The sequence below is a fragment of the Neophocaena asiaeorientalis genome, unplaced genomic scaffold (genome assembly GCF_003031525.2).
Source record: "Neophocaena asiaeorientalis asiaeorientalis breed wild unplaced genomic scaffold, Neophocaena_asiaeorientalis_V1.1 scaffold138, whole genome shotgun sequence".
NCBI classification, from domain to species: Eukaryota; Metazoa; Chordata; class Mammalia; order Artiodactyla; family Phocoenidae; genus Neophocaena; species Neophocaena asiaeorientalis.
In genome coordinates, this window is record NW_020172632.1 from 3,057,739 (window position 1) to 3,072,733 (window position 14,995).

A 14,995-nucleotide genomic window follows, 5' to 3' on the forward strand; every position below is an offset into this window, starting at 1 on the left:
GCCGGGGTTGCAGTGCTGCTGAGCGTAGAGGAAGAGAGGCACCCAGATCCGACTCCCACTCTCAGGCATTTTTTCTTCTCACCTTCAGTTCTGGGCGGGTAGGAGCAGGCCTGGGGGCTTTCAGCCGATTCGATTCCATTCAACTTGCTGATTATTCATGAAAACGTGAATACTGGTCATTCATTCATTCATTTCACTAATATTGAGCACCTAGTATGTGCCTGGCCCTGAGGACTGGAGATAAATCAATCGTGATGGGCCCTTAAAGAGCTCTTGTTGGCCAGTTGTGGACACAGTCATCTGTCAATGACCTCACAGTGAGAAAAGGGCTGCGGTGGGAGTGGGCAAAGAAGGGTCAAGGGACGCTTCTGAAGAAAGGGACCCCTGATGCAAGACGTCAGGTTTCCCAAATGGAAACATTATTATTGCCTGTTCTGATAAGTAAAACATTATAAAACATTTTACACATTTCAGCAAAGAATATCTGGAATATATATATTTCTGTGTGCCTACATTTACAAAAATATACTTTTTGTTACTTGCTTTTTAACTTACAAATATAAGCATTTTTTCTTATCAGTCAATATATCTGCATAATCTTTTAAAAGAATTGCTATGAACTGTAGGTACATTGTATAAATGTACCCTAATTTATTTAGCCAATTCCCTATTAATAGGTATTTAAGTTTGTTTCCAACATTTGCTGTACTGAAAAAATGCTACAATGAACATCCCTTGTGAACTTGCCTAATTATTTTCTTAGGATAAATTCCTAGAAATAAGATTGATGGTCAGAGGGTCAGAGGCTTTTTTTTTTTTTTTTTTTTTAAGGTTTTGAAAGCTACCTGTCAGCCCTCAGGAAAAGTTGTATCAATGAACACACTCAACAGTAGTGCATCTGCTGATCTTTTTAATCTTTGCCAGTTCAAGCAGGAAAAATGTATCGTATTGTCACTGTAATTTTCATTTCCTTAGTGATTCCTTAGTTTTTCCTATATGTGTTGGTCACTCATGTTTTTAAAAAATCTATGTATATCTTTGCTTATTTTTCTAACGTATAGTTTCTCTTTTTCTTAATTTGTAATAGCTGTTTATATAGTAAAGGCAGCAGTATCCTCTTATCTGGACATATGCTGCATTTCTCCATTTTTGTTTTTGTTGATCCTGTTTTGTTATACCAAAATTAAATTTTTTCATGTAGTCAAATCTGTCATTTTTTCTTTATAGAATCTATTTACAGGTCATACTTAACAAGGGTTTTTCAAATCCAACTTTCTAAAAGCATTCTTATATTTTATATTACAGCTTTTAAAATTATTTACATTTATATCTTTATTTGAAATTAATTTTGGTGGAAGATGTGAAGTAAGTTTGTGATTTAATTCCGCCCCCCCCAGCAATGATTTGCCAGTTATTACAGCACTACTTAATAACCCACTCTGTCCCCACTGACCAGATACCTACACTGCATTCTCAGGTGAAATTAGGTCCTCTCAGTGCTGTCTCATTTAGGGAGCTACTTCCTTTTGTACTAGTATCACTCTTTTAATTATTGTAGTTCTGTAATACTTGGAAGGGTAAGTCACCTCCTGATTCCTGATTCTTTTTTTATTTTTTTCTCCAAAATTCTCATGGCTGTTTTGGAAAAACAGTCTTCTGAATAAATATTTTAGAATCTTTAAGGCTAGTTCCAGAAAGAAAGTGAAGTTTAAAAAGCCCTTTGGAAAGTTGGTTTAACTGCCTTTAGAAATTAATTTGAGGGAGATTATACATCTTCACAATATGGTATTTTTCCATCTAGGACCCAGAATGACTTTCACTTATTCACAACTTTTATATCTCTTTGTAAATTTTGTCGTTTTGTTCCTATAGCATCTGTTCCTTAAGCATTCCTTGGCATTTTATGTGGCTATTGTGAATGGAATCTTTTCACTCATTACAAAGTCTGTCTAACTGGTTATGACAGGAGCAGAAGAAAGTTATGGATTACAGTATACTTATCTTGAAACCGGCCTCCTTTCTGACCACTCCCCCTTTTAAATTAGTTCTCACAGTTTCCTGGAGCTGAGTTTGGAAGGACATGGAATTGACCAGGCCGAGGAAGGGAGGGAGAGAGAGGCGATTCTGCCCAGACAAAACGGTGCAAAGGCCCAAGTGATTTGCAGGTCCTCCTGGGACTTTGGGGACGGTGTGTACACGCATTGTGGTCTTCTTTGGACCTTCCTTCTCCTGGCCTCCATCTCCCAAGAGGGCCTTTGGAAACAGCGATTCCGGGGATTAGCCCTGGGTCCGACCCGCCAACCAGACTCCCCGCCATCCTGACTCGCGACTCGGGAGCCACCGCTGCTGTGACTCGCTCTGGGCTTGCCTCCCGGCCACACTGGAATCAGACTGCCTGGAGGATGGCAGTGGCCAGGCTACCGCATTTGGGGGGAAGAAAATGCGAAGAGGAAGGGCATTAGGGCTCGGCTCTCGGGCCGAATCAGCCGGGTTTGAGTCCTGACCCCGCTTCAGAAGTGGAGGGACCATCTGTCAGCAGCCTGTAATCCCCAGGTCACTGACCAAAATGAAGACATGAGAGAGGGGTGTGGCTTGGAGGGAGAGACCTAATCCATCCTCGCGGGCAGCCCCAGACTACCCACGCCCCCCCGGCCTATCTCCCTCAGATAAAAGAGCTCTCCTACTCTGACTTCCACCACCACTGCCCCACCTCCTATTCCCTCCACCCCTTCTTTTGCCCTGGGACTGCCCAGTCTTCTTCCATACTGTGTATGGTGGGTGAGTTCCAAGCTGCATGACTGGCTCAGGACCGGATACTGGTTGGCCTGGAGACCCACATGTTCACTCTCTTCCCTGGCCAGGGCAGTCGCAGTGTTGGGGTCGGAAAGCTGGCTCACAAGTAGACCCTTTTGTCCCAGTGGGTGGTTCAGACTCCAGGCTTGGTGTGGCAACGATGTACAGACGCCCCCTCCAGGTTCCCAGGCCCAGGCCAGTCAGTTACCTGGGAAACTTCTACTGGCTCTTTAGCACGCAGCCCCTTGGATGCCCCCTGTACTTGTCAGAGGTACCGTTCGCACAGGCTGACCCTGCAAGCTCTCCGAGTGCCTCTGCATTGCCCCCTCTCTCAAGCCACGCAGCCACCCATCTTCATCTCCAATTCATACTGGAGGAAACTGAGAGAGGAAGTCACTTTCCCAGGGTCACACAGCTGGGGCGGGGGCAAGGACGAGAACTGTTCTTTGCATCTACAGAAGAGACTGGTTGGAGACTTGGAGGTGGAGTTGAGGCCACTTCCTTCACCCCCATTTCTCTGAACTGATCCCCTGGGGATGGGTAGAGGAGGGGTGGAGGAAGGTGTTTGGAGCCTCTTTTCTTGGGGGTTTCTTCACTCCCTTCTGTGCACCTAGAACCCCCCTTCGCCCCTCAGGACTGACCACACTGTGCCCTCACTGCCGGGCAAGAGTCTGGCACCACCCTTCATGCATCCCCAGTACCTCTGGTCACAGGGCCTGGCTGAGCAGGGCTGCCAGTGTGGAAACAGACCTGGGCTGGAGTCCTGCATTTGTCACATTTCCTCCTACCTAAGATGGGAGTAAAAACAATGCTTTCATGGGATCATTGTGAGGCTTCAGTAACACAACTGATGTAAAGTCCTCAGTGTCTGACATGTAGCAAACACTCAGGTATATTGGGTATTATTATTTGTTAGCAGTTGTTGGATTAATGATTTCCTCTCTTTGCCTGCATTGAGGAAAACCGTTCCTTTCTCAGTACCTTTTTGCCTCCATTAGAAGGAAGACTGGGGTGCTGGGAGCTGGTGACAGGAAGTGCCTCTGCACTTGAACCATGATCTGAAAACTCCCTCCAGAATCAGAATTCTGATGGCTTTGCCTGGCTCAGAGATCTTCTGGCGGGCCCGGGGTATCTCCCTCCCTCCCCACTTCACCGAGCACCTTCTCCAGGGGCTCCATTAACCAGAACATGTTTGTCACAAAGCACAAAGTGGTACTGTGTCAGTAAGAAAGGAGCAGCCCAGCCCAGGGCCCACCCCCAGCCTCTGGAAGCATCCCCCACCCATCTCTTCTCTTCCACTATTTGAAGCACACCCTGGCAACTGCTGGTTCTTAGTGGGGCTCCCCAAAGGCAGGGGCTGGGCTCTGTGCCCCCGTGGCACAGTACCACTTTTATTCCAGAGAACCTGTTCTTCTCTCTGTGTTCATGGCCTCCTATAGCATATAAAAAACTCGTAAAATGCACCCCTTTTTTATATGAAGAAACTCAGGCATGTAGGCAACAGCTGTGCAAGCCAGCTCCCCACTGATGCTTGGTGTAGTTGAAGGCATGCCAGAAGGGAGGCCTTGGCCAAGTCACTTCACTGCTCTGGTCCTTCATTTCTTCATCTGTAGAATAAGAAAAGGTAGACCTGCTGGACTTGGAAATGCTCTGAAATGAGAAAAGGACTATGCAGACCCAGCTAGGAAGAAGACGGTTCCCATGTGGGATGCTCCATCCAGCTGAGGCCCTGGCATCCACCTCTGGAAATAGAGCAAAGTTCCTGGCCTCCACACCTGGTTTCCCCTGCATGTGCTTCCACCCAACTCCCAAAACACAGAAAAATTTCAGTAAGACTCTCTTTGTTGCCAACTCTTCAGGAAAGTCCTATGCAAATGTTACCAGTGTGTGCTCAAGTAAGGCAATAACATTTCCAGGGGCCCGGAGACCCGAGCCCAGAGGGGCAGGCTCCAGTCTGATCTTGTACGCTGCTTACCTTCTCTAACTCTGGGATCTGACTGTTGGGCTTGGGTGGCCCCATTCATTACAGAGCGGACTCTGGCCAGAGCTCCTAGATGGGCTTCACACCTCCCCAGAAGCCCTCTGACTGCCTGGACTAGGGGTCTCCTCTGGTTTCCCACAGCTCCTGGAACTCCTCTAGCATTGACCACACTGCCTTGAAGTTGGTGGTCCCACCCCAGCCTGGGAGTTCTGGGCCAAGGGTAGAGGCTGAGAATCAATTTTTAATGAAAAGCCTAAATGATGAATGGATGGATGAGTCAAAACTGACCCAATCTCCATATGGAAAAGGGAACTTAAAAGTACTTAAATTAAATGCTGGTCTGATGAAAATGCATGGTGGGAAAAAACATTTACCTTGGAGTTAGACAGGGTTATGTTATATAGTAGCTATGAGATTTGGGGCAAGTGATTTAACCCCTCTAAGCCTCAGTTTATTAATGTAAGAGACAGGGATCGTATGTTCCACCTCAGAGGGCAGTTCTGTAGTTCATTCACTCGTATAACATTTACTGTCTGTGCCCCGTGCCAGGCCCAGTGGGGACAGACCTGTCATGGTCTCCAGGGGACACTTCTGTGCAGATAATCACAGTAATGTCATAAGTGTTCTACTAGGGGTAAACACGGGGATTAGAAGGGGCCCTAACTTGTCTTGGGGATTCCATGAGGCTTCCTGGAGGAGAAGTAGTGGAGTGGAGTGATAACTGCCTGAGTTCTGGAGCCAAACTGCCTGTGTTTGAATCTGACTTCTTGGTTTACTAGCTGTATGACCTTGGGCAAATTACCTACCTAATCTTTTGTGCCTCAGTTTGCTCACCAATAAAGTGGGGAGAGTACTAGTTCCTACTTCATGGGATTGTTGTGAGGGATAAATGAGTTCCGCAGACATGATACAAATGTTCACTCTCGTACCAACAGCCATTTATCAAGCACCTACACAGTGCCAGGCCCATGCTGAGGGATAAAACAACAAATCAGGTTGACATGGACTCTACCCTCATGGAGTTTATACTTTAGGTAAACTCTGAATTGAGTATCAAAGTACAAACTGCCTCTTATCTAAGGAAAGTTTGTTAGAGCAGAGAGCAGAGGAAGGAACTCAGAGACTGCTGACATCCCACAGGCAAGCAGAACAGGAAAACTACAGAGGGGACAGAGGGGGAACTTTCAGAGAGGTGGGAGGAAAACTAGAGAAGTGTGGCATCCTGGAAGGCAGAGGGGAGCGTGTGGGAATGTTTATTATACTCTATCATCTGTGGGCTAGAAGTTACAGCTACTGAAGCAGCTCAGGGAGGGAGCCTCACTGATGAGGGGAGACAGAGCCGGCATGAGGGTTGGGCTCAGATCCAGACTGGAAGGTCAGCTTCTCTCCCTACCACTGCATGTCTCTGGGACGGTGACATAATTGCTCTGAGCCTCAGTTTTGCTAACTGTAAAATGAGGACATTAACAGTAGTGACCTCACAGTGATTCTGAGGCAGCTGTGGGAGGACAGGGCATAAACCCCCAGCACAGTGCAGGGCTTACCTGGGTGCTCAACACCAATTCCCTTACTCTTTGTCTCTCCTCACCAGCTCCAGCTCCAAGCAATTAACCGCTTCAGTAACTACTGGGTGCACGACTGCTACGTGCCAGGCCCTGGGCTGGCTAGGGGAATAAACAGACGACTACGACCTGGGTCTGCCCTCACGATGTTCCCGGATAAGCCGGATGTTAGAGATGGAAATGACCACCTTATTGGTACCTGACCACCATTGTTTCTTTGTTTGAATTCAATTAATAAGCACAAATTTACTCTGTGTTTACTATGTACTAGTCATTTCACTAGGCCTTAAGGATATGAAGTGACTCAGACTCTTTGGGGAGCTCACAGCCTGGGGGTCGGGGAGGGAGGACATGAGAGCTAAGAGTTATAGATCAGAGCGATCCAGTGCTTCAAGAAAGTCAATACAGGGCTGAAGACTCACAGCACAGGCACCTAACCTGGAGAGTGTGCAGAGGGTGTGGCAATGGTCGGGGAAGCCATCTTGGAGGAAGTGAAGTCTGAACTGAAAGTGAAGGCAGGATGGATGGTGGTAGGAGTCTAATGGTGATGGAAGAGCACTCAGGGCAGAGGGAATAACGTGCAAGGACAGAGGTGATAGAAAGCTGATGCCTTCAGGAAACTGTAAGGTGGTTCAGTATGTGTGTTGAGGGCATGGCTGGAAATACAGATGGGGAGGGAGGTAGGGAACAGATGACAGGAGTTTTAAATCCAAGCTGAGTTTGGATTTTATTTGGAGGGCAATGGGAAGCCTTTGCGGGGATCGAAGCAGGGGTGTAGCATGGTGAGGCAGGTGTTTTAGAAAGCTGTTTCTGACAGCTAAGTGGAGAATCGTCTAGAAGAGAAGGGACTGGAAAAAGGGAGATCAGTTAGGATGTGGTTTTATAACCCAGGTGAGAAATGATAAAGGTCTGGAGGGAAGAAATGTCAGTGGGACAAAGGATGAAGGAGTAGGGAGTGGGGTTTGGAGATGTCAGAGGCAGAAGCTATGGGAACCTTCTTAAATCACTGCATGTACTTAAAAATAAAAGGCATTGCTTAAATTCTGGCTCTTGACACACTGGGGAATGAGTCACTTTTGGAAAGCTGAGTTTTCTATAAAACTGACTTTTTATCCCTTTTAGCATCCTCCAACATTTAAAAGATGTTGTTATTGTAATTACTATTTGAAATGCCTTAGTTATGTCATAATTTCCTTGAAGGTAGCACTGCATCGTCATAAACACAGCAGGAGCTTTGGAGTCAAAGGTCTGGGTCCCAGACTCTGCTCTGCTCGTTACTAGCTGTGGAACTTGGGCAAGTCACTTCACCTCTTTGGGCCTGTTGCCTCTTCAAAATGGGGTCAAGATCACCCACCCAGCAGGTTGTTGCGGGGTTACAGGAAGTAACATATGTAATGCTCCGAGCATGGTACAGGGCTTATCCTGAGTGCTCAGCAAGTTAGTCCTCTGGCCCCTTCCTCCTTCCCATGATGCCCCGGGATGATCCTTATGGACACCAGTAATGCAGTGACACTTTGTGCAGGGCTCTTTGACCTTCCCTGAAGGGCCCTACAGCAGTGCTCCTGGACTTCTTGTAGCTCCTGACTTGATGAGAAGAAGAATGGACAAATTCAACTTCCCAAATGGTCTGATGTTGTTTGCATAATGTAAGTGGTGGCTGTTAAGTTTTGGCGGGTCAATTGAACCCACTGAGAATCTGAGAAATACAGGCTCCCCTCCTAGAAAAGTACACATCTAACTTTTTGTATACAATTGTAGGGGATTCTAAGATCCATTCTTGGACATGAAACTTAGAGGTTCTTTATAGAATAGTTGTGGCCCTAAAAGTCACACTGGGGCTTGAGTTCTGATTCTTCTACTGACATTGTGTGACTTCAGGCAAGTACCTACCCTCTGAGCCTCATGTACAAATATGGAATGATCATGCCTGCCCTGCTTCTCTCACTGCAGTGGACTGTGATGATGGGTGTGGAAGGCGTGGTAAACTGCAAAGTGGTGTGTGAATGTTATCAGGGCACTGAGGTTCAGAGAAGTTACTCACCTTAACGTCACACAGCCATTAAGTGGCAGAACCAAGTTTCAAACTGAAAGACATTGAGGTCTCTGGAGTGTGTGTGTGTGTGTAGATCTGCCTCCAAGAATTTTAAAAAGGATCAAATGGGCTAAGCATGTGGAAGGGTCACTTGGACTATAAAGTGCAGTGCCCATGTGAGTTACTCCTGGACTGAAATCAGGATTCCATGTTCCATCTGCCTGTGGGATCCAGGGCTGGTTGGATGAGGGGCTGAGAGGAATGGTGGAAGTGTGCCAATCAGAGATGCTTGCTTATGACAATTAAGACCCCTTCTCACAACCAAATGAACAACTTTCATGCTTTTGGGGAAATCTGCCAGAGCTCTGCAACCTCTTTAAAACCCATGTCATTGACCAGCACACTCAACTCAGCATGTCTAGCTTTGGGAGTAGCAATTTTAATGCAACCACAAACTTATTTTATGTTTTTAATGTCACCAATAAAATCCATAAAAGCCTGATTCCTATTCTCCTACATTGAAAAGGAAAGATTCCATAAAAGAACTCAGACTTCATTCAGATGCTTGCAATTCAAAGACAAACACCTGTATGTCCCATAAAACTAGTGGTGCCAGAGCATGACAACACAGCAGACCAGAAAACTCCCCCAAACGGCACCTTCTGAGAGGCAGTGGGAAATTGGCAATACTTCCTCAAACCTTCAAACTGATGCTCCAAACATACAAGTGATAATCCAAGAAACACAGAGGAGTGAACTGGAATGGGGCAGGGATGACAGCAGCCCTGGAACTTCATTCCAGACAGCTGGGCATAAGAAGAACACAGAGCGCATATTCTGATTGACACATTTCTGTGTCTGGAGGCTGGGATATAAAGCCCAAGGAAGTGTAAGGGTAGGAGGAAGAATTACAAAGGACTTTGCTATTTTTTGTGGTAACAGAAAGGCACTTAATGCTTTTCTTGGATCCTAACTTTATATAAGTCATTTTAATGTTGTATTTGTAAGAAAGGGCATAAAATTGCTCTGGCCTTCTGTTCTGGAGCTCAGTAGAACAGAATGGTATGAGTGAACAGTGATAATTAGCTGAGGCCTTTCCTAGCAAAGGGGCCCATAGGATAGGATTTCATGGGACTGAGAAAGAACCTTCCAAGGCAGGGTTGAAAAAGGGTGTGTAAACTTCATGCACATTCAAGTAGCATTTAATAACTTTTATGAAATTGGTTTCAGAGTAAAGTCTGTATTATTGGAATGCAGAAGTGAAGATGATGGGGGAAACAATATGATGACGTCAAACCCAAATTAGATGGAACAGGTTAAACATGAAAGTGAATTCAGAGTCGTGTCTCTCCAATCCCCACCCACACATTGCTGCTGTTTCTGAGTATGGCCTGAGTTCGGGGTTGTGGCTTCTCCACAGCAGCTACAGAACACGGTCTCCCTGGAAAAAGAAAAGCTGGCGCCCTAGTGCATCTGTAGCATTGGAAATGACTGTCTCGTGGGGCCATTAGTTTAGGAAGGTGGGAGTGGAGCTGGACTGGAAGTGCTCAGGTTGAACTCCCCCACTTTGGGTCTCTTTTCCTTTCAGCCTCCCTGGAGAGACCCCTGGGGCCAGAGAAGGTCTGCACCCAGGCAGATGTAGCACTAGTCTGTTAGAAACACATTCTTTGAAGAGAGTGTTCAGGGGAGGTCCCTGGTTGTAGTGTCAGAGAAAAGACACAAGGTGGAATTTTCCTGGCCAATGCCCACTTCTGGGCAGATGGAAAATGACCAGGCATATCTCAGGCCATGGTTAGAGTCTTCTGAGAACCCCTTGGCTTGGGCCAGGGGGAAAAAGCCCAGCACTCAGACTCTTTTGGACAAGTACAAAATGTTAAATCAGGATCCCAAACCCTAGGATAGAGACCACAGGGGACACAAAAACAGATACGGAGAAACATTTCAAGACTGAAAAGAACTCATTGGCGGTGAAGGTATAAACAGTGCTTCCATGAACTAAACTCCGAAGCCCAAATCCATACATTAACAAGAATCCACATTTACTAAATCATCCCAAATTATTATATGCAAGTTCAGGCAACACGTGCCTTCTGAGCTAAGCCCCTAAGTTTGCTCTCTTAAATATATGAAGTCAGAATTTTCAGCCATAGAATGAGATCCCTTTCATTTGAGATGGGAGTCTACCATCTAATACTGAAACATTAAAAGGATGAAATAGTAGAACCAGTCCCTTATGACAGCTGGGCTGAGTCCATGGGGTGGCTGATCAGATTTTGGTGACAGTCAAGGTGCTTAAAGCACCAAGTGATAAGGTCCAAATGCGTGATGGGAGCAGAAAGCAGGAGAGAGCTGTGTTCAGTGTACACCGATGGACCAGCAACCTGGGAGCTGGTATCCATGAGGTTCTAACTGCCCAAATGCAAACCTAACAGCAGCTTCCTGCAGCTGGGCCAGATACTGAAGTCCTGGTACTGGTCCTCTTCACACTATCTCAACATTCACATCGCAAGCTTAAATAGTTTCTTACACTGTAATAGAACAGCATATACCTCTTGGATGGAACCTGGGGACCCAAGGCAGGAGCAGTAAATGAATATCTTGCATATATGTCAAATGCAGTCCTCAAACACAACCTTACGTCTTAGTAAAGAAGTCAGGAAGTACCAACAAAAATGATATCTTTTTTTTCCTACAACAATGTTTAATCTCCATGCCAAGAAGTCCCATTTGACCTTTTCCCCCTGCCTCTTAAAATTAGGTGACAAAGTAGAAATTCAGTCATGAAAAGAAAAAGGCAGAGGTATATGAGCCCTGGCTCAATGAGACACATCAAATACAGAGCAGCTTGGTGTCACAGGTCAGACAGAACTGTCCCAGACACTGTGGGGAAGATGAGCACTGGAGAGGTAAAAATCCTACTTCATGATCACTCACACTTCAACAGCGCATTAGTCACTGAACGAGGGCGAGGTGAAGGGGGTAAGAGAGGCAGAGCTATAGTTCTGTACAATGAGGGTTGGGAACATATACTCGTGGATGGGAAATGTTAAGTAGCTATGTTTATTATTACTTTTTTCCAGCAATCTTGCAAGAGGCAGAAGTGTGACACTGAATTGAGTGAGACGAGCGTGTAGGTGGCTTGGCGAGGTGCCCTTCTCCTGATGCAGGCCTCTGGCTTGTCAAGGAACGGCTGGTTCCACTGCTGGGCCATGTTTACTCTTTTGCTTCAAGGAAAAGGGTTTCTTGAGGGAACAACTTTACCTCCAATAATGATTTATTTGGGTCCAGCTGGGTTACCTAAAAAGAAAGAAAACACATATTCAAAAAGACTGGAAGAAGCACTATTTTCTCTCATGGCATTCAGATCCTATCCTGCACATTGATTTTGAGCCTACTTTGCACAGGCACGAGCATTTTCACATCTCTTATCTCATTTGATCCTCAAAATAACCTGTGAGGTAGGTGTTGTTACTCCCATTTTTTTAGAAAAATCTTAATTTATATTTTTTACTGTTTTTTAATAAGCTTTTAAAATTTTTATTTATTTATTTATTTATGGCCGCGTTGGGTCTTCATTGCTGCACGCCGGCTTTCTCTAGTTGTGGCGAGCGGGGGCTACTCTTTGTTGTGGGGCGCGGGCTTCTCATTGTGGTGGCTTCTCTTGTTGTGGAGCACGGGCTCTAGGTGTGCGGGCTTCAGTAGTTGTGGCTCACCGGCTCTAGAGCGCAGGCTCAGTAGTTGTGGTACACGGGCTTAGTTGCTCCGCGGCACGTGGGGTCTTCCCAGACCAGGGCTCGAACCCGTGTCCCTTGCATTGGCAGGCGGATTCTTAACCACTGCACCACCAAGTCCTGTTACTCTCATTTTATAACCGAGGAAACCAGGGCTCAGAGAGGTCAAGTCTCATAGTTTAGTGGAAGAACTAGCATTTGACCTCAGGGCAGGTGGAGGCCCACTGCTTCCTGTACAGCTCAGCTTGGCCAGCAGAACAGGAGGGTCTTAGGAAAGGGTACTGGTTACCAAACAACTCACTGGCATTGCTGAAGACCCGTGTTTGGTTAACTCCTGACAGCGGGGAGGGCCTTTTCTGCTTGGTAGGAAAGAGCTAAGCTTTGGGGGCTGATCTTCCGCTAAACATACCTGTAGTAAACTAGAGAGTGCCCATCCCGCCGTGCCCAAAGATGAGTATCTCCCCTGCTGAGGAGAGGCTCCCTAGGGAGGCATATCACAGTCTCCTTGTTGGTGGTGGTGAAGATATTTAGTTCCAAAAATAGAGTCAAGTTCATAATATGACTTTATATTTTAGAAATAAAAAAATGATTATTTTATAATATGAACTATAGAGAGAATAAAGCTACACAAAATCTTCGTGGCTCATTTGGGATATGTTAATCATATAGGAACCCTACATTAGGTTTATGGCCTCCTAGGTCAGGGGCAAGGATGTGATGTGGAGGTTTTCTAAATCTGAGAGTGAGAGAAAAAAACCCAAAAATTTCCTAAAGGGAACACAAATTTTAAAAAGCTGAGAAATACTAGGACAACGGGCTTTGGAACCAGAAAGATTCTGGTTTAAATCACAGCTGTGTTGGCTATTAGCTTTGTGGCTTTGGAGTTGGTATCAACCTTGTAGGACTGATGTGAGGATTAAGTGAGAAAAAATAAATCATTAGCACAGGGTCTGGCACAGAGTAGGTGTTCAATGAGGGCTGCCGTGTATGTGAGCAACTGTAAGGATGGACAACAGACACACAGATAAATGGACAGCTCCAAGTGTGCATGATGGGAGGCCGGGCAGTCTGCTCTGTCAGACATGTACAGGAGCTCAGGGCCCCTGGGAAGAGCCTATAGCACCTGAGATGGACAATCTTGTCCTCTGCTCAACTCAAGCCACACCTAATGAGATGGCTCCACAGTCTTCTCCAGGCGGATGGGGAGGGGATGCCCTAGGGGCCTGAGTGTCACAGGCAGGCTGGCGAGCTGAAGGAGGAACACTATCTTTGACTGTATCCAGATGGAAACCTGGTATGCCCAGGAGGGTCATTAAGGAGATACATCTGCCTCCAGAAACCTCTGTGCTTATAAGGAACCCATAGCAAGGCTGCTCTACTGGTATCTCTTGGGCTCTGGGCAGATGGACAGGCAAGGTGGTGGGGAGGGCCTAGCCTGCTGTCTGTCTTCCAATGCACCCGGGGGCAAGCTGTTGGCAAATGTTTACCCACTTCCCCAATTAACATACAACACTCTGCTGGCTTCTGTCAACAAACAGAGCTACGCTGCCTCTGCTTCTGACTCATTGGCATTTTCTGCCCAGCTGCTTCTGCTATTGTTCTTAATTAACATGCCAGAGCTCTTCCGGCATCTTCTACTTTGTTATTTGTGGTTCGTAAATATGATGTTTGCTGGGAGAAACCAAAATCATACTGCCAGAGCTGTGCATACTGGCAAAAAGATATGCTAGGAAGCAAAAGAGGTTGGCAGGTTGGAGCCTTGTTGCCATGTTGTCAATATGCAAGGTTAGATGTTCAGAAAACACATCCAGTTTTCACTGTGTCTGAGAAAAGTTAAGTGATTTTCCCCAGTCACTTTAAGTGGGAGAGCTGGGACTTGAGAAGGAGAAAACTAGAATTTCTTGGACACCTATTACATGCCAGGTACTTTAAATATGTTATTTCATTTAATCCCTAAGCAACCATGCAAGGTTGACAAAATTGAGGCTCAGCATGGTTGCCACTTGTTTAAGGCCACATAGTTAGTGAGGGTCTGTCTATACGGTATAATATTGATAGTAAAAAAGAGTGAAGCAACTAAGATTTAAACTCTAGCTCTGTTACTTACTACCTATATGACCTTGATGACATAATACAACCTGAGAGCCTCAGTTTTCCCACCTGTAAGATGGGAATAATCAGTTTCTCTTTTATAGGTTGTGCTAGTTAAATGGAATAATGTTGATGAAGGCTCTGGTACAGAGACTGAACCAGTAAGTGCTCAGCTGGTAGCAGCCATTACTGGCTGGAGTGTTGCCTTGGGTAGGGCCCTAGTCTGTCTAACTTCAGCTGGAGCTCTTTCCCCAAAGTCTCCGGGAGCCCAGGCCTGCACTAGGCTGTCTCTCTTATTTCCATCTTGCTGCTCAGCAGAAGGGCTCCCTTTTCCCTGACAGGGTAATGTCTCAATATCTGGAGACCCCCTTCTACAGCTTCAGTGGGGCTGTGCCATCAATGGACTGCTTCACATTAAAGGTGGCTTTGTTGGGGCTGCTCCCTCTGGTGCCCTGTATCACAAGCAATTTTTTTCTTTGAAGGTCATTTCAGACAGAAATTTAAAGTGAACAAGGACAATTTTTGTTTCCATTCTCATCTGCCTGGAGTGAACAGAGAGACTGTAGGGAACCTAGGGAGATGCAGGACACTATATTGTGAGTGGCCATATTGTGAAACGATCCTGCAGTGTTCTGGGCCCCATTCAGGAAGGATGGGGAGTGTGCCAGGAGGGACTTCCTGTTAGAAGGTTAAAAACATGGTTAAAAACCATGTTTTCTAAGACACATCTGAAAAATGGGATATGTCTTCCTGAGAGAGGGCACTGCTGCTATAGGGGCAGGGAGAGGGCTGTGTCAGTCCTCTC

At 46.0% G+C, this 14,995-nt stretch overlaps 1 protein-coding gene across 1 annotated transcript in view; it reads right to left on the reverse strand.

The window, feature by feature from the left end:
• Nucleotides 1–11,414: 11,414 nt before the first annotated feature.
• Nucleotides 11,415–14,995, reverse strand: part of FAF1 (Fas associated factor 1) — a 469,659-nt gene continuing 466,078 nt past the window's right edge. Inside the window, exon 23 of the mRNA XM_024739340.1 lies at nt 11,415–11,665. Coding sequence (XP_024595108.1) covers nt 11,582–11,665 — 84 coding nt within the window. The 3' untranslated portion in view covers nt 11,415–11,581. The remainder of the gene's footprint in view (nt 11,666–14,995) is intronic.